Source organism: Medicago truncatula, chromosome 5 (genome assembly GCF_003473485.1).
Source record: "Medicago truncatula cultivar Jemalong A17 chromosome 5, MtrunA17r5.0-ANR, whole genome shotgun sequence".
Lineage (NCBI taxonomy): Eukaryota > Viridiplantae > Streptophyta > Magnoliopsida > Fabales > Fabaceae > Medicago > Medicago truncatula.
This window is the reverse complement of record NC_053046.1, coordinates 4,651,833-4,671,639: the sequence shown is the minus strand read 5'-3', so window position 1 is coordinate 4,671,639 and position 19,807 is coordinate 4,651,833. Positions and strand designations below refer to the sequence as shown.

Here is a 19,807-nt window from a genome sequence, read left to right as displayed (position 1 = left end):
TTATTACAAAAACTATAGTGATGGAAATCACCATTTATCTTACCCGATTAAGTCCATTATCTTTTAAAGCATGAACACAAAGTTTTTCTTTTTCTATTTTTCATTCAAAAAACACTTGTCTGTTGCAAACTAAAATATTGTATTGACTCGCACATTATTAAACAGTTTTATTTTTGTTAGCAATATTGTGTTGGTTAACATGCTTTGTTATGTTTCCTTATATTGCATTCTCAATTTCCGCTGTTGGCAATGCAGAAAGAACAAACGAAGATAGAAAAGGAAAAACTCACCCCAACACAGAAGTAAACGACAAAAAGAAAACACATAATTAGATTTTCTTTTTTAAGTTTTTTATTTCAAAATGGCGTGTCAAGAGGATAGATAACGATATTATTAGATGATAATGTAAATAAGTTTTATATTGTTATTATGCATGAATTAATCTATTTGAAATAAGGTTAGATTCATTTACTATTTAAAATTTATCTATTATAATTAATGGGAAACACAGATAGATCAAAGAAACTAAATTAATGCCACAGCTTTTTAGAATTGGACTAGATTTTTTGTTACTGCAGAGACTAGAAAAATTAACTCAATCTTTCGAAGACCAAGATAATGATATCAGCATCTAATGACTTTACTACTATCCTAAACTATGAACATAAATAACACCACAGCCCACATTGAATTTATGATGTCTCACTCTCACAGCACAATATTAACACAAAAATAAACAAGATTTTGTCATGTCAATTGTCAAGAAATAACCCTTTAAAGTGAGATTTGTACACAAACTCCACAAAAGATATATTTCTCTGAAACTTCCAGTCTCAACACCATTGACCACAGAAATAATAATTGGAGGCCAACCTATCAATGCCATGTGACATGGTTTAGAATAGCAGCCATGAAGCGATTACATGATGGTGCAGCGGCTCTTTTCTTCGGTTGGCTGAGAGTTTGCTTGCTGGAACCTTTGTGACTCGGATGGATTGTACGTAAATTCTGAAGTATCAAGCCCATACTGAACAAGAAGCAGTATTGTCAGACAGTAAAAACTAAAAATCGCATGCAAAGCCTTGATCAGCTATGTGACTAAAAAACTAACAATGTGTTATTTCTCGAATCATCCCTAAGGGTGCGTTTGATTTGATTAAAAATGAAGGACATGACAGAACAACTCCAGTTATCCAGTGTTTGATTTGTAAAACAGTTTCAGGGACAGGACAAACAGGAGGCAAGGGACATGACAAAATAATACATCTACACTATAGAATGCGAAATAACAGAGCTGTTGAAACATGTCTTATGTAAAAAGGATAGTCTGTTTTGTGATTTTTGTGGCATCAGAAAAACATTAGATAAAATTCCGGTTAAGGTGTTTAGCCATCCATTTGAGAATTGAGATATCAAATCAACAGAATGGTCTGAACTGAAATCTTCATAAAATCTCACATGAAAATGTACAGACAACGTTATTTCAATGATGCAATATTCTTTCAAAAATGCAATGAAATTATAATCAGGAAACTACTTGTTGAGTACAATGTATGCTCAAGTACAGTAGTATCAAGTGTGAAAGATTAAATTGTCTGTCATCCAATATGATTCATGGTGTGATATGATATTAATGATATCATTTAATCTATGTAGTCAGAAATATAACGGTTGTACTATAATCAGGAAACTCAATGAAATGAAAACAAACTCAAAGACTGAAAGAAATGACCATTTATGTGTTAAGAGGTGAGAGGAATTAGAGTAAATTTTTTAAGTTTTTAGAACGTTTGTAAGAACTTTCTAGAAGCTAATAATTGAAAAACAAACAACATATTACATATTATTATCAAAAGCTACTTTGAGTATTTTCTTTAAAAAAAACTATAGATGCATGTAACTGCTTTTTCTAATATAAAATGTGTCTTTCATAATTATATTATAACCAAATGAAAAACAATTTCTACCTTATGTAAAATCTATAAAAGTTAAATAGTTTTTTTTGTACAGAACAAGAAAATCATTTTTTCAAAAACTTAGACAAACTAACCGAGTAACCCTAACCTTTGAATAAACCAAACCCAAATGATCAAGATTTTTTTTTATTGCATGATCAAAGATTATTTTTGTTTCAAGTCTAATATCAACATTTCTTCTTGTTGTATGATCATGCTATAGGAACTTGGTTGGTTATTATTGGGTGCCCATCTCCCACATCGACTACTATGGGATGCTTGGTGTAGTATTTAAGTGGCCTGGTTCTCCCTCCTTGATCACTGGCTTTTAAGTGAGGGTTTCCCAAGTGCTTAGATATACCAAATTAAAAATATATTCCTCTAGTGAGAGCATACTTTTAATTGTACAGAAACAGGAGCATAAGACAGGAAGGCAAAAGTCAAAGCCATATACACACAACACTCACACAAGTACAGTACTATCTAATGCAATTCTTCTTAAGTAATTTGTATGCATCCTTGTTAAGACAAATATATGAAAATCAGCAGAACAGACTATTAGATAAAGTGTACTGAAAAAAAATAAAGATTGCACCTTCTCCCTCATCCGTGTACTCCATGCATCATTTCTGTTTGGGCGCTGGTCCGTTGTCCCTGCAACTGGTAACCCTGATGGTGGACCTGCTTGTCTATTATTGAGCAATGGCTGCCGAACTTGTTGCCTTGGATTAATGAGCTCATCATCACTATCATAATCTGCTGGCCTATTTACAGCCCTAACAATAAGGGCTAACAAGAAAAGAAGAGCCTGCAATTCGATACACATTCCTTAGACAATATAATAACACAACAGATTTTATGTTTGACAAACATGAAAATGGGCATGTTACATTTGCATAAATGTTTGAAGTCTTCATTACATTAGACCCCCAAGTATACCTCTCTCCTTTTGATGGTGGATAATCAGGGTAGGCAGGGAGAAAAACTAGGTCCACGAGTATATCCTCGTGACTTCATTTCTCATCAATAAAGAAATGTGAAAAGTTGGTCACTAGAGTGGATTGTATGCCTAATTCCAGGTCAGGGACTGAAATTCTAGCGATGTTTTCATTGATCACCATTGTACCTCAATCTTTTCTAGTGAGACTTATAGTTCATTGTCTCTCTATTTCTAGCTATTGGACTATTTCCATTACATCCAGCTCCTTACCAGTATTCTGTCGGTTTCTCTATCTATATATTTCCAAACTACGTAAGAGAATACCCTTTCCTTACACTAATACATATGATAGAGAATTGTGACAATGACAGATCCACATATACGACCTCGCCTAAAGGGAAAAGGCTTTGTTTGTGTCATTGTCATTTATGACTGTCAAGCAAGCTACTCGAATAAAATTATTGACCAAGATGGTCTTAATAATCAATTCATTTCCCTTGTTTTCCTGTTCTCAAAAGTTTTCTATCAATAAAAAAACCAGTGCATTCTCCTCATCAAGATTTCAAGCATTCGAAGTATATTAATTGCCCAATCCAATTTGAAACTGAAAGCTTGGTTTTAATCCTAGGAGCTTCGATGGCTACATGCACACGGATTGACAAATTGTCATCACATTGTTAATCTGCGATTCTGCAAGAAAATTTGGGTGATTTTAATTAATGTTCCAAGTTTTTTATTCTAACTTTGATGCATTTACATTTACCCTTATTGTTGTAGAATTGATGAACTTAGTGGTTGTTGAAAATACTTGGATAAAAGGGTTCACTTTTGGGAGTTTCAAAGCAAGAAAGACTTGTCTCGGGTTTCAGTATGATTGAGGAGGGTGTGATATTGAGAATTCAAGATCAGTTTATTGTATTTTTTGCCACAACCGCGTTAGTCTTCAGCATAACCATACCACTATTGAAATACTCGTGCTACTTTTGCAGCATTATTTTGGGAAACATACCCATCCTTTCAACTATAAAAGCCTCCTTCAATGTTCAAACATGAAACGCACAATTTCATACCACCTTCCAGCCCTCCCTGTATTCTTTGGGATTCACTCTCCCACTCCATATGATTTCCACAGCATTTACAAGTGAGAGATAGAGTTTCTTTACTGCATTTGAATATCATTCCTTTCAAAAAGGAATTCTTAGTTTAGTTTTTTATTGTATTATGGATTTTTTAATGGTTTTAGTTCTTGGTTTGGTTGTCTCTTTTACTATGGGCAACGAAACCTATAGCGAGCATAGCACTATAGTAGGTCCTACATTTCGACCTTTGGATCCTATATCTATAAGAATTGGTCATTCTTTACTTGGTTAATTATTTGTCTGGCAACTGGAATTAATGGAACTGTAAGGAAAACTGAGCTAAACTCAATCCTTCGTTTTCAATCATTATCAAATTAACGAACTTGTCGGTGCTTTATGCTTTTTTTGATTGTTAACTTTGCATGACCATTGGAAATTTCAGACTGAAAAATATTATTAACATTGTCAGTGTGAAGAAAAACATTAGGTGTCAATAGCATTAGAGTAGGCGAAGAAAATTTCATAAGAAAAACACAAATTATAGAGAAACGGAGTAATACCTTAATGATTGCATGTGTCAGTGTGAAAATGAATGCCCTAGGAATGCATAATTAAACCTTTCTTTCTGATTGTTTTGGTTATCTTGTTTTCTCTCTCTTATCTTTCTTATAAAATTTTAATTCTTATTTTTAAGTCATTTTCATAATCTTCAACAACCTATTTATTTGTCTAAATAGCATACGGGTTTGTTAAAACTAGTACTTATCAACCAATATTCATGGGATGATATTTTGGTACTTCTATACTTTCCCTTAGCAGCAGGCGGGACAAAGACGCATGTATGAATGCAAAGCAACATGGATTTCTTTTAAATGCCAATCAAACAACTTTTTGCTTACCTCAAAGATAACAATCCCAAGAGCAACCCATCTCACAATATCCCAATTCTCTCTGAGAAACCCATATATCATATCAAAATCTCCAGTTTTATCTGTTGGAATTTCCTGGAAAGAAAAAAGAAAAAATAACTGTAAGAAGACCCATATACCTTCAATTTCAGATCATAAATTACCATGGAAAATTTAACTTACCTCTTTCCAGCTTTTGTCAAAGAATAGAAAGGCTGCACATCCCAGCTCTACCAAGATCAACAGTGCCACTAAAATTGAATACTTTGTTCACTTAAGGAAACTTACAATAATTAGTTTAAGATTAATGCATGTATATATGCACACAAAACGTCGCATACAAAGGGAGGGTGAAAGAGAAACTTCACTCATATTTTCAATATTAGTTGAAACATGTGCGACCAACTGACCATGAAATATTTTTGGATTTAGCATAAGACATTTGATAAGGATACACAAATCAGGCAGCAACCATTCCGTGTCGTAGCTCCAATACAACCAAAACAAGAAACAACAAAGAGAACAGCTCCGACACCAATAAATAAGTAAATAAACCTGCCAAACATGAAACATGCAATTAGAGTGAGACAGTACCGGATGGTTTTCGTTAACTTCATCCTATATAAACAATACGATACGTATCGAGAATTACGCCAAAGTGAAAGGGATGCAATTCATACTGATATTATGAGTTGAACATTGGCAGATTAGAATTTAATTGTAAATAGTCAGTCATGAATGATAACAAATAAAGCTTTAGGATCATAAAGCCTCGTCAATTTACAATAATGACAATAATAAGGACAAAATACTACGTATGGTATTTTATCAGTAATTCTCTTTCTCACAATCAAATCAAAGTAGACTGTAAATCTTAGAAACATTATGTGTAGAAGAAATAAGGCTCAATTCAGATTCACTTTTTTGCGTACCATTCTAGGAAGTGTATAGAGCAAGTTTGTTTAAAGTTTGTTTTCTTACTCAAAAGGAAACAATGATGATTAATTCACCAATAAAACCAAATAATGAAGCTCTAGTTATTACTTAACCACACAAATCTACAAATCTATTGGGTGGCTAGCCATTTCAAAAGTTATGGCTTATATCCGTCATTAAGTGTGACCAAACCCAAGCATAACAATACGGCATCAAACACACATAGTGGCCACAAATCTACAATCTACTGAAGAAATTTATCCCAATCTCTAGGACAAATTTTTTTCGTAAGCTTAAATATAAGCTAGACTAGAGTCAAACTAGATAACGCATAACAAACTGATGCAGCAAAATATAACAAAAAACAATACCATTAACGAGTCACACAATAATCAATGATACACATAACACAATGATATGTCCCAAAAATGGCAGGAAAAGAGCAATAAGCAAGCATACCAAGCCTTAGGCAACTTGTCAAAAATGTTGTCGGATAGAGAGACAGCCATAAGCATCGGCCGCCCAAACTGAATTAGAGCACTATCACCACTGACCGGAGAAATATCTGGCGTTGGAGAAATGTCGGGTTTATCGTCATCAGAGGCTTTAGCGAATGCAACCAGCAAATAGATCCCATAACCCACAATAGCTAAACCAGTCACGGTCAATATGAAGTTTAAAAGCTTCAAAAGGCACTCCCAAAAGCCTCTACAGCACACCATCTTTCTCTACCTACAAATAACTGTGGTTTAATCCCTCAACCAAAATTTAAAATGGAGTTCAATGCCCTCTATATATGTTTTCTGCATAAACAGACATTTACATTATTGAATACATATCAGTCGTGAATCGAAACTATCAAAACATGGATAAGACATGCTAATCAAACAAATTGAACTTTGAATAGTTAAGCTAACCTCAATTTGTAGACAGAAATTAATAGCAATAATAACTTAGGATGTGTTTGGAAGAACTTACTGTTTATTTGGACTTATGAGATAGGCACTTGTGCAACTTTTCAGCAGAATTTGTGAGGATTAGCTTATTTAATCTTATATTCTAGTATAAGCACTTTTGACACTGTCTTAGAGAACGTATGAAAACAGCTTATGAAAATTCCATAAACTGTTTTCGGCTTATTTCCATAAACTCTCAGGGATCATTTCTGAAAATAGCTTATATGAAAACATTTTGAGTTTATTGTATGTATGATTTGTTATAGAGATAGCCTATACAGAAGCACTTAATTAAGTTGTTTATCGAAACAAGGTTTATAACGTGTCCCCAAAATTGATCATGATAAGCACTTATTCAATAAGAAGTGCTTAATTAAAAGAATTATTGATAATTGAAATATAAAAAAAGAATAAACGGAATGGAATAAAACCCAAGAAACAATGAAGTAAAATGTTGATGAGTGAGAAGTTACTTACAGAACGAATCGATGACCCTTTTTCCTTTCTTTTCTTTTCTCTTCTTTTCTACGAAGCTTCGTTCTTTCGTTCCTTCCTTCCTTCTTTTACTGTGCAAAATTCAATTCAAATAAAAAACAAGAGAAGAAAATAACAACAATAAAACGATAATAACGTATTTGTGCTACGTGCCACTCTGTCATTTGTTATTACCACCGTCCAACTCTCTAAATTTGACGTCATCCACTCACCTTTTTTTATTCCTTTTGCGGCGGAACAATGGTCTTCAAACATTTTCCATAAACAAACTTGAGTCATAGGCATTATTAGTGGAACATAAGTATTTTTGATTGTGTAATTTGTTTTTCAAAATAGTTACCAACGTTAAAATAGTCTTTCTTTATTGATGATAATTTTTTTCTTATAAAGATTGATATGGTAATAAGTAAATATTCAATTGATATGATTGTTAGTAAGTATATTAAAAGACTAATATGATATTATTAGTGGAACATTTTAATCTGAGAGACTATTTTGATTAAAGAATTGTACAATCAAACATTTTAATGATATATTATACATTTTCTTTCAATCCTAAATACATGTCGCAATTTAAAAATATCACTATTCATATAATTGATTTTGACTATAACCAATACATAAATACAAATATTATCATTTTTTTTAGAGGAAGTAAATATTAGTATGTACTTTGGAGAAGATGTAACGCATGAGGCTGACAAGGACGGGGAGTGGTCGCCAGTGCATAATGCATGACAATGACCGACTCCTGACAGCCTCTAGGCAAACTGAATCACATCGAAATAAGAGGGATCTTGAAACCGTGCAGGTATGAGACTTCATGGTTGAACGAAGATTATAAGACTTGTTTGATACTACCTATAACAACAACATGCATCTTCTTTTTGGTAGTCCATTCCATAAGAACTTCACAGTTATCATGCTTGACTTAGATATATTTTGGAATGGGTGACATTTGGGAAAGTTTTCTGAAAAACATGCAAGTAAGGACAAAATACGCTGAAAAGACTTGTTGATTTGTGGGATCGGTCAACAATCGTGAAAGAAGTTTGGGATGTCACACAAGACCTAATAAAAGGGCTTTTCAATTTAAGGTTTTTATTTTACCACTAAACCTATAAAATAAAAAATAAAAAAAAAACACCAACGAGCATCATATATCAATAAAAATGCTAACAAGACTCTCCCACTAAATGAGCTTATAGCTTATAAGCTCGTTTGACAAAAAAAACTCTGTTTGGTAATGGTCTCTTACCACGAGCTTATAAGCTATTTTTCAGAAACTATTTCAAGTAGAGTTTGAGCTTATAGCTTATAACTTATCATTTTTCTTCCATCTTTACCCTTGCTATTTTCTCTAAAAACAAATTATACCCCTATAGTTTTAAATAAAATATCTATGTTTTAAATGCTCGCAAATGAAAGATCTTTTTTTTCCTTAAATATTCGTTTTTACTTACATTTCATTTTACATTTTTCTAATGACATTATTTTTTTCGAAGGACGTAATTTTTTTGTTCGGTTAAATTCTTTGCACATAAATTGTGCCCATTATATTAAACTTGCTCGCATCTAGTTTTATTTTATTTTCTCAGAAAGACTCACGTCTTGTTTTATTTTTTTTATTTTTTTTTACAAATAGTTTTATTGTTATTTTTTACGTCTATATAATTTACTTTTTTGTTATATTTTATCATTATATTTATTTTTTTACAAAGTATACTGAAATGAAAATAAATACTAAACTATAAAATAAAGATATATTAAATTAATAATTGAAATTAGCAAATTTTAAATACTTACATATTAACGGATGCTAATTTTGTTATAAATTAAGAATGTCTTTTTATGTCATTTACACTTATCAGCTAATTGAACCGCTAATTTTATTAAACACTTCAATTAGTTTATCAACTATCAGTCATCAGCTAACAACTATAAGCTATCAGCTATCTTAGGGATGTCCAGAAAGAAATAGTAGAAGATTATTGTGAATAGGCTAACTTTTAGATAGATACTATTTGCAGCCTCATTTATACTACTACATCTCTTTTATTAAAAATCTCTATCCATCCAGAACGTGGAATAACATCTCATCAAGATGTACACATCCAAATAAGAAAGTGACCATGTCATCTAAGTGTATGGCTATTTTAATTTTGCCTAATACTTTGAATGTATATCTTTTGTTAGTCTCAATTATTTGATCACCATCTATTATTGATAGTGGGTGTGTGTGGAGCGATAATTTTATGGGAATTGTTATGATGAATGAGTAAAGAAGAGATTTTTAATAAAAGAGATGTAAAAAAAAATAGCAAGGGAATATAGTTACAGTGTTAAGATTACACACGTTTTCATCACCAGTGGAATATAGTTTCTATCTTCTCTCTCTCTCACACACATTAGAATAATTGCACACCGTTCCGGTGATCATTGGTTCATTGTTATCTGCATGTAAAAAACTAAACTCTAATAGAAGATATATGTCTGTGACAAACATTTTTATTGTTTTCTTGTGCTTATTCTGTAAAAGAATTTGAAAGGTCAAAAGCATAACTCAAAGTGTGAGAGAAACCATAAGAGTAACAACATTCACCGTGACATATAAGTAAAATTGTAAACTTAAGTAATACAGTTAGTTTCCAACTTTACTCGTAAATGCATATGCATTGACCATTCATGCATAATGACACCCCCTCGTAGGAACAATGATTACTTGAGCAATCGGATATATCGGTACAATTATGAGCTGAAATGTAAGAATACAAGAATAAAAGAATGTTATTGAAAATGGTCAAAATATTATGTATGAGGTCAATTTGAAAACTTGAATGCAATGAGAAAAAGGCTTACCATTGGCATTGGTAACAACAAGAAATAGAGAAATTAAAATGAACATAGTATAAACAAACTTAAAAAACTTAGTCATATTTGGTTTCCTATGCATGTAACGAATAAATATTGATTCAACCACTTTGTACATTATAAACAAAAACTCACGCTCTATTCACTTTGTACAACATAAATGTCTCTTAAGTTATTTTGTATATCAAATGTCTTTTAAGTATATTGATATGTTGTGTTTACCCCTTTAGCTCACACAATAAATTACTTGATATATGTGACAATCTCACGTAAAAATGTAGTTAGTCATTTGAGTTCATTTTCTTTTTTTAACGACATTTTAATGTTAGTTGTATTTATATTTATCCTTTCATGATTTATAAGCTTCAAAATGTATTTTTAAGGAATCACGTTAACTCATTTGTAGAGCAATTATATGCTACTATTTAAATTATTGAATTGATTAGCTCTATATTATGCAGAAAGATGAAAAAGATTATAAGTTCAAATTTTGGATCACATACAAATCAAAATAATAAGTAATATATATTCTTTACTGTGTAAGATAAGGATGACCAAAACATTTGAACAGAAACATGGTTGGTCTGGTTTGAGATGGAAAAAGGATATGTGCCATGAATTTAAATTTAAATGAGTGATCGCCCAATCATGAGACTAATAAGGAAATGATGGATTAGAATTTGTATCCATATAATAAAATAGAAGGCGAGAAAGGATTAAATAGGAGGGACAAGCCATGCATGAGAAAGAGCAACGACGCAAGATTTTGGAGACTTTAAAATTACATGGAGTTGGAGAAAAGTGTCTCAAATTTGAAAGTAAAAATGCTTCCCTTATATATATATATTGAATGAATGCTTATTCAAAAAAAAATGTTGTTTTAAGGAAGAACCGAATGAATGTTATATTATAGGTTAAATTAACCTTTAAGTTTTTTTCATACCGAGTAAATAGGAAATTATCAATTTGAAATTGTAACTTTCGTTAAAAAAAAAAAAACCTTTGTAATTAGGGACAGACTATATTTGAGATTATGGCAAATCCTTCAAAGATTAAATTCATAATATAGATTCAATCCGTTTGGTTCTTATTTTTATATGTGTTTATGGGAAATTCAAGTAGTACAATAAGTGCCTAAAAAAAAGCAAGAAAGTTGGAAAGGAAAATAAAAACTAACTAGTAGTAACAACCAACAAGGGAAAACCAAATTAAAATTGTTGGTCAAAGCATGCAGTACTGTCAAAAGTATATTCACTTGACAGTGGTCAGCCTTCCTATTGCATAAAAAACGGAAAGTTGTCGAGAGTGGTGCAAAATAAATTTCTCAGGATATGCAAAACATGAGTTAAATAGGCAGATATAATTATGAAAAGTTGAGGGTGCACACCCTCGTGTAGGAGCAGCTCCGCCCCTGCTCAATACTACTAAGTTAGTTCTCGTATAGACATGTTTGAATGCAATTTCTTCCTATTTCCTATGGGTCTAAACAACAAGATTAAACTAATTCAAACGAAGATTGTGCCAACAATAATTTACAGTAATAATCAATTCATAATAACCAAAATGGTGGGATCCCTTCTCGAACCCTGCATATGCGGGAGCTTTAGTGCACCAAGCTGTCCATTTTATTAATCAATTCATAGTAGAATATATGAGAATTCCGATAAATAGCTCTACCCAACAAATTATTGCAACAGACAAAACCAATATGCATCAACAGAAAAAGCCACACAATACTTAATATATGCTAATTCCTAGGGTTGGTTTGAAGCCTTAACAAATAAAATACAACAAGGAACACACTATTAATTGCCACTTAAGTAACCAAAACAACAAAGAGCAGTTAGGATGAACAACTGAACAACACAGTTTCAACAAATGCATTCACAGCAGAAACAGTATAAACGGATTATATTTCAAAATCCTGCATCTTCATCAACAAATAACCAACCAGGAGTACAGTACAGGAAATTTAAAATCAAACTAACTACATTCGCTACAGGTTCACGAAAACAAAATATAAATGAACAACAAGATAATCTACCAATTGAAATCAATGGCTTCAAATTCCAGCTTATTCTTCTTCTCTTAAAGACACCAATGAAAAACACAAGATTTCAAGGGTTTTCGGTTACGGCAGTGCCACTGTTGTTGGAGTTAGGAGGCTTCTGTTGACCGATGATGCGCCCGGTTAAAGCATCAACAGGACTCATGTCACGGGGTCCTCCTTTGCGCGCCATGGCAACAGTCGGCGGTGGAGGAAGTAACCCTGCTCGAAACAGAAGACGCTCAACGGGATTTGAAGGTTGAGCTCCAACAGAAAGCCAATACCTAAAACATAAAGAAGAAAAACAACACTATCAGACAAACGTGAATGGATCCTCTTGTGTGTATCTTACTCATGGAAGAGTTAAGTGTGATCTCTAACCATTCACAAAGAGAGAGAGAGAGAGAGAGAGAGAGAGAGAGAGAGAGAGAAACACACGAGGAATTTACAACAACAACAACAACAACCAAGTCTTATCTCACTAAGTGGGGTCGGATACATGAATCAAATTATGTTCTATTATATACCATATTTCGATCCAACATGAGGAATTTAAATGGAACAAATTTGAATGGTGAGATGTCACACTTTAGTATCTCATGTGTAAATAACACATGAGAGAATCTATTTCCACACACCCAAAAGGAATTGGCATAAAAAAAGTGTTAGTTAGTTATGAAGCACTTACATAGACACCAAACACAACACTGACATATTGACATCAGTAATATATTGAAAAAATGAATTAATTGAATGTAATCGCATTCAATCAAAAAGGTCATGGAATCACCGACACATACATCATGTACTTCCATAGACACGTCGACATCAATGATAATTTGAAAAATTATTTAAATGAGTACAATCACATGTGTTAGTGTCATGACGGGCACTGACGAGTGTGCTTTCCATTTCTATCAGTATTAATGACTACTTACTTGACTCTATCAAAGTTGATACCCATTCTTTTGCCACCATCTTGACCAGGTAAGGGATTATAGTAACCAAGAACTTCGAGGTGCTTTCCATCTCTTGGAGATCTGCTATCAGAAGCCATAACACGGTAGAATGGCTTGTTTTTGCACCCTAAACATGAAAGTCGAATTCTAACCACCATTTTCCCCCAAAATTCAACCTTTCTTCTTCTATCTATCTGTGTCGTGTTTGCAATAGCACGAATCAATGAGTGAGAAGTTACTTACAGATATCGAATGGCAACACATGAAGTGAAAAAATAGCCTTTGAGAAATCGAAATTGAAGAACTTACTTGATTGGAAGAAGAAAACGAAAATGAAGGTTGAGTGAGTGAGTGGTCGAGATATAGAGCGGTGGTCTTAGCCGTGAGAGATGTGATCACCGGCGGCAACGAGCAACTCGGGCTATTTGAGTGAGTGGTCGAGATATAGTGCTTGTTTAAATTTAGAAGCCAGAGAACAGTGGTGGATCTTGCTCAAAATATTGGAAGGAGCAGGAAGTACTGATTACAAAATTATAACTGAAATTCATAAAACTCGTATATAATCATCTTGGTCGGAAGCTTTCCATTTGAAAAATGCATATATTTTCTTATGTTTAACTATTCAGTTGCTCTTAGAAAATGCACAAATCAATTACTAATAACATAAAGCAGCAAGAAATTCAACATAAACTTTGACTCCAAGAATGATGCTCTATTGAAAAATGCATATATTTTCTTATGTTTAACTATTCAGTTGCTCTTAGAAAATGCACAAATCAATTACTAATAACATAAAGCAGCAAGAAATTCAACATAAACTTTGACTCCAAGAATGATGCTCTATTTTTCAATACAAAAAGAAATTCAATTGCATATTACCTCACAACTTGACACCTATTCAACACCATTGAGATTCTTGCCAACATATTCAATAAAAAGTCTTGCTAAATTGCTAATCGGCTAGATAAAAAGAGACATACAATACAATTATACTAGAAACCCACGTAACAAAGAGAGACACCAAGAATTGGGGATCCTTTAATTCATTTATACTCCATCAAACTGCTACACTACATTTAGAAACTGATTTTGTAAGGTGGTAACCCACTGTTTGTTCAAATTCAGATGCAAATCCCACACCAATTTTCTCAACATAGCAATATTGGTATATTTAGACTTTCTATTAAACCTTCCAATTAAAGAATCATATTTAACTGATACAAAACACAAGAAAACAGAGCATATTGCATTGAAAACATAGCACAAGAAAGAAAGAAAGGAAAAAGGATCAAAACGAAAAAACAACAAAAGGGAAACAAACCACAAACTTGACGAGAGATTCCATGAAATTTCTAATTCCTTGCTTTGAGGACTTGTGAACTATATGAAAATTAGGGGAAACTAAAATTTGTTGCAGAACCTTAAAATCGATCCTTTCAACCTATAATCTAACCGTAAAATAAATAAGAATAACAAAGAGAGCAAACACTAGTATTAGTTTATGAATTTGATATTTGATATTTAAAGTAAACACTAGTGTTAGTTTATAACGTTATGATTTAGATCCTAGTCACTGTACTAAAAACTACTGAATAGAGAGTAAATAATCAAAAATGGATTATTTCAAAATTATAAAAGATGAAAATGTGAATAAACGATCCTAATTTTCATTTGATTCACATTTTAAGCATAAAAAGATGTAAAACATTATCTAGAGATAGATAGTTGGATAGATAATCTTGTTCTTAAAGATTGCTACAAACTGATATATCCTAATCCTAAAGGTGCATCTCTCAAATACATGAGCAGAGTATTAAAATTTCAATTAAAACTACTAGCTTTGGTGAGATTTAGTAGGCAAACAACGGAACACCGATACTTCACAGTGAAGACATGTTTACTGTCCGACACTTGTTGATATCCAACACCACCATGACATTGACACGCATACTAAATTACACTTAATCACTTCCACTTTCTCTAATTATTACTGGTGTGGTGTCTAGACTACATTGTTTCATACAACCAAAAGGTGTTGATTCGGTTGCTTTTAGTCAGATTAATGAGATACCACTGATGTGATGGCAGCATACGCATTCAGAAATCATCGTTAAAGTGAACCAAATGCAATTAATTTAGAGCTTTGTTAAATAAAAAAATCTCCTTTTCTCTTCACAGCCGCACAAGATTACAAAAAAATCAGTCTACACAGGCAAAGATTCACATAACGCCACTTAGGACAATTATCAAACACATGAAGTGCAAAAATTCATTCATCCTAAGTCAATACTTGAAATCTACGCTTTTCAACACATAAATAACACAGAGGGAGAGCCACATTCACTCAACAACAAAAATTGTCATTGAGAAAAAAAAATCACCGAAAATCGAAATTGAAGGACTTGATTGGAAGAAGAAAACGAAAATGAAGGTTGAGATTGAAGGAAAGAAAAATTGAGTGAGTGAAAGAGGAAGCGTGACTGTGAGAGATGTGATCGCCGGCAAAGAGCAACCCCAGCTATTTGAGTTCAGTGCTCGTTTCTGATGGAAAAAGAGCTGAGCGAATTCAACTTGGTGAATGATGATGGCTAAACTCTTCTATGAACACTATGGTAAATATTTAGGCACATTGGTATCAAATGAAAAAATTTAAAACAAAAATAATTAGATCACATCAATCAACATCATTTAGATAGTTTTATTCTCTTTTAATTTTAGCTTAATTGCAGTTTTGAATCCTCTATTTTCACCATTTTGCAGAATTGATTCCTTTAAAATGATGAAAGATAGGAAGATTAATATTGTTCTTACAATGACTATCCATGTGACAAACATGTTCAAAATTGGTGTTGATGTTATCCGGATTACTTAATCCAAACTGCATCAGCACCATGAAAAAATGGTGTTTAGGGGGGTGTTCATATTTTATAATTCGAAAAAATCAAATAGCACATCCTATTTTTGGATTTTTTTGGATTACAAAATCCGAATTGGTGAAAAACTCTTTTTTTTTTTCACCCTATAACAAAGGAAAACACCAATTCGAATTTTAAAATCTGAAAATCTCAAGAACATTTTTGTGAAAAAATAGGACGCGCGAGAAATTGATAAAGTGGGAAAAGTAATAGTCTTTGTAATTTTTGGGTTGTGTCTATGGTAGAGTTTCTCATGATGATGATGAAAATGGACCTCTTCAAAACAATGTAGATTGGACTTCTCGTCTATTTATTTTTAGATAATTTCTTTTCCCACCATCTACTCATTCTTGCGCGCCCTCCAAAAACCAAAAATATAGAGGCTAAAATCATATTTCAAATCAGAAGAACAATTAAGTTTTATTTCTTAAAAAACACTCGAAACACATGTGTATGCAAGTTATGGGTTGAGAAATTAAGTTGAACTTACAAAGAATTGTTTAAAATACAACCGTGACATGTGTAAAACAACCAAGACCAAATGCTTTCATCTTGGGTGCAACTTCCACTTTTTTAATTAATTTTTTTAGCATGATAAGATTCCAATTTGAGCCGAATTTAAGGAAGAATAGAGTATTGAGGACATATAAACTTTAAATCCATGATAAATTAGGCCTATTGAACTATATATTTTTTAAATAAAACACAATTTAACTCTTTTTTTCATATTTTTTTAGAACATTTTTTGTTCATAAGTCATATTAAATAGCAAAGCTTTAAGAAGATACATTATAAACTCTAATTTTCTCTTTTATAAAAAAAAATTTGCATTTTTTTATTAGGGACTTATCTTTAGTCTCAACCTTCATCTTCTCTGACAACCCTATGAGAGTCAGACCTCCAATTACATAGGGAGTAGGAACGACCCTAAGGCTTTGTTTGGGAGTTTGGAGGGGAGGGTTTTGGAAAAAAAGAATGAGCAAGTGGAAGAAATAGAAGACATTGAGAGGAGAGGGCTTTGAAGGTTAATTTTTTACTCATAATAAAAAATCCCCCTCATTTGAGGGAACTCAAAAACTGTATTGGGGGAGGGCTTTAGGGGGTTATGGAGAGTTTATATAAATTTTTCAAATTCAATCTATGTTGTTATAGTATTCTTAAAATTAAAAGTATATTAATCATAAGTATTAGTTTATCATTCTCTAAAAAATTGTTCTTTCAAAAAATGTGAATTTTTTGTCCATTTTTCTATATATTTCCAACCCCTCAAAGCCCTCCCCTCCCTTCCTTCCCCTCCAAACTCCCAAACAAAGCCTAAGAATAAGATATTATTTTATAAATTTAAGTTTTATCACTAAATGGACTACATATGAGAGACACACATTAAATTTTAAACCTAAAAGACAATATCTAGATTTCACTTAATACTTCCCCACTTATCAAGTTGGTATCTAAATTATAAATTTATAGTTTTTAGTTATCTATATGTGAAAATTGTCATGATATATGGTGAATATCTAGTTCAAGTATTTCCTACTCAATATAATCTCTTGAAATGGGTTCTAGACCTTGAGAAACGATTAGGATTTGTTGAAGTAACAATTTTTGCGTCAGACATAGATGCACCTTGTAGGAAGACTATGTTGAGGACGAAGAATTGTGATGGATGTATATTGGACAAAAGGAAGGAAAAAGAACATAAAAGTATGTTTACATTACGATGTACATTCTAAGTGTTGTTAAATGAGAGGACAAAAACATCGATGTTCGATACAACCCATTGATGTCTTGTTCAATAATAATGTCTATGATTATATTGTATGTGATGTTTGATCCATGCAAGAAACTTTTTGTATATACTAATATATATTGCATAATCTACAAATAAAATGTTTCATACATACGTAAAAATAAAAGTGCAAGACTAATATTAAACATAAATAATAAGGAGACATTTATGAAGCTAATATATAATAGAACACATTATTGTTGGTCTTTCCGTTAGTAATAAAGTATTGTTGGTCTTTAAGCACAATAGAAAAAGTGGATAGAACAACACATTATTGTTGGTCTTTCCGTTAGTAATAAAGTATTGTAATAAGTACGTAATAGAATTTACAATGCATATATTTATTACATATTTGTGACTAAAACATTTTTATTGTCTTCTTCTGCTTGTTCTGGAAAAGAAATTGAAAGGTCAAAAATATAACTCAAAGTGTGAGAGAAACCATAAGAGTAACAACATTCACTTTGACATATAAGTAAAATTGTAAGCTTATATGTAATAGAATTAGTTTCCGACTTTACTCGTAAATGCATATACATTGACCATTCATGCATAATGACACCCCCTCATAGGAACAATGATTACTTGAGCAATCGGAGGTATCGGTACAATTATTAGCTGAAATGTAAAAATAAGAATAAAAGAATGTTATTGAAAATGGTCAGAAGATTATGTATGAGGTCAATTTGAAAACTTGAATACGGTGAGAAAAAAGTCTTACCATTGGCATTGGTAACAACAAGAAATAGAGAAATTAAAATGAACATAGTATAAACAAACTTAAAAAACTTGGTCATATTTGGTTTCCTATGCATGTAACGAATAAATATTGATTCAACCACTTTGTACATTATAAACAAAAACTCACGCTCTATTCACTTTGTGCAACATAAATGTCTCTTAAGTTATTTTGTATATCAAATGCCTCTTAGGTATATTGATATGTTGTGTTTACCCCTTTAGCTCACACAATAAATTACTTGATATGTGTGACAATCTCACGTAAAAATATTGTTAGTTATTTGAGTTCATTATCTTTTTTTAACGACATTTTATTATTATTTCTATTTCTATTTATCCTTTCATGATTTATAAGCTCCAAAGTATATTTTTAAGGATTCACGTTAACTCATTTGTAGTGCAATTACATGCTACTATTTAAATTATTGAATTGATTAGCCCTATATTATGCAGAAAGATAAAAAGATTATAAGTTCAATTTGTGGATCACATACAAATCAAAATAATAAGTAATATATATTCTTTACTATGTAAGATAAGGATGACCAAATCATATGAACAGAAACATGGTTGGTCTTGTTTGAGATAGAAAAAAGGATATGTGCCATGAATTCAAATTTAAATGAGTGATCGACCAATCATGAGAAAAATAAGGAAATCATATATTAATATAGTAGATGAGAAAGGATTAAATTGGAGGAAGAAGCCTTGCATGGGAAAGAGAAATAGAAAGAGCAACAAAATACATAAGAATATTTTGGAGATTTTGGGATTACTTGGAGTTGGAGAAAAGTGTCTCAATTTTAAAGTAAAAATGCATCCCCTTATATATATTATATAGAATCGAAAGAATGCTTATTAAAAAAAATAAAAGAATGAATGATATATTATAATACTATTAGTGTGTGACCGTGTCATGCACGATTATAAATTAGCTTCATAGTTTTCTACAAAAAAATAAATAAGCTCTAAAAAAACTATATTTCTGAAGGATACACAAATCGAAATTAAACTTTTTCTTCTCTTTTTATTTTAAGCTTTTTTAGGCTAATTAAGTAGGATGGTGATGATGTTCAGCTCTTCTTACTCTTGCCACCCACCAAGATCTTAAAGAAAATTATTGATTTGTTGTTTAATTTGGATATGAATATCCCTAACTTTAGCCTTGTAATCGTAACACATGAAGAAGCATATATTGACTTATAACATAGGATGC

The 19,807-nt window shown here is 31.9% G+C and overlaps 2 protein-coding genes across 8 annotated transcripts; both read right to left on the bottom strand.

The window, feature by feature from the left end:
- Nucleotides 1–530: 530 nt before the first annotated feature.
- Nucleotides 531–7,346, bottom strand: LOC11438463 (tobamovirus multiplication protein 2A). Of its 5 annotated transcripts, none has more exons than XM_039834411.1 (8): nucleotides 6,896–7,108; nucleotides 6,797–6,820; nucleotides 6,278–6,550; nucleotides 5,338–5,437; nucleotides 5,066–5,146; nucleotides 4,874–4,978; nucleotides 2,551–2,763; nucleotides 531–1,027 (listed from the first exon to the last, which is right to left on the bottom strand). In XM_039834411.1, the coding sequence occupies exons 3-8, from the start codon at nucleotides 6,538–6,540 to the stop codon at nucleotides 920–922; spliced, it is 870 nt and encodes a 289-aa protein (XP_039690345.1). In that variant the 5' UTR covers nucleotides 6,541–6,550; nucleotides 6,797–6,820; nucleotides 6,896–7,108; the 3' UTR covers nucleotides 531–919. The 5 variants fall into 5 exon arrangements, with proteins under 5 accessions (XP_039690345.1, XP_039690344.1, XP_003611447.1 ...); XM_039834410.1 differs by having other exon boundaries at nucleotides 6,278–6,621; nucleotides 6,896–7,034; XM_003611399.4 differs by lacking the exons at nucleotides 6,797–6,820; nucleotides 6,896–7,108 and adding an exon at nucleotides 7,252–7,346 and having other exon boundaries at nucleotides 6,278–6,621.
- Nucleotides 7,347–12,023: 4,677 nt separating this feature from the next.
- On the bottom strand, nucleotides 12,024–15,766 carry LOC11438462 (30S ribosomal protein S16-2, chloroplastic/mitochondrial). 3 transcript variants are annotated; one of them, XM_024785304.2, is made up of 3 exons: nucleotides 13,456–15,766; nucleotides 13,126–13,336; nucleotides 12,024–12,471 (listed from the first exon to the last, which is right to left on the bottom strand). In XM_024785304.2, the coding sequence occupies exons 2-3, from the start codon at nucleotides 13,302–13,304 to the stop codon at nucleotides 12,258–12,260; spliced, it is 393 nt and encodes a 130-aa protein (XP_024641072.1). In that variant the 5' UTR covers nucleotides 13,305–13,336; nucleotides 13,456–15,766; the 3' UTR covers nucleotides 12,024–12,257. The 3 variants fall into 3 exon arrangements, with proteins under 3 accessions (XP_024641072.1, XP_039690464.1, XP_024641071.1); XM_039834530.1 differs by having other exon boundaries at nucleotides 13,126–13,293; nucleotides 13,452–15,765; XM_024785303.2 differs by having other exon boundaries at nucleotides 13,126–13,340; nucleotides 13,456–15,765.
- Between the last annotated feature and the right edge of the window lie 4,041 nt (nucleotides 15,767–19,807).

Excerpts from the sequence above, each read along its gene's own strand:
- LOC11438463 (XM_003611399.4), bottom strand. The coding sequence starts at position 6,540 with ATGGTGTGCTGTAGAGGCTTTTGGGAGTGCCTTTTGAAGCTTTTAAAC. Across the intron at positions 4,979-5,065 it reads TTGACAAAAGCTGGAAAGAG|GAAATTCCAACAGATAAAAC; the intron begins GTAAGTTAAATT and ends TTTTCTTTCCAG. Across the intron at positions 2,764-4,873 it reads TTGGGATTGTTATCTTTGAG|GCTCTTCTTTTCTTGTTAGC; the intron begins GTAAGCAAAAAG and ends ATCGAATTGCAG.
- LOC11438462 (XM_024785304.2), bottom strand. The coding sequence starts at position 13,304 with ATGGTGGTTAGAATTCGACTTTCATGTTTAGGGTGCAAAAACAAGCCA. Across the intron at positions 12,472-13,125 it reads ATCAACTTTGATAGAGTCAA|GTATTGGCTTTCTGTTGGAG; the intron begins GTAAGTAGTCAT and ends TTTATGTTTTAG.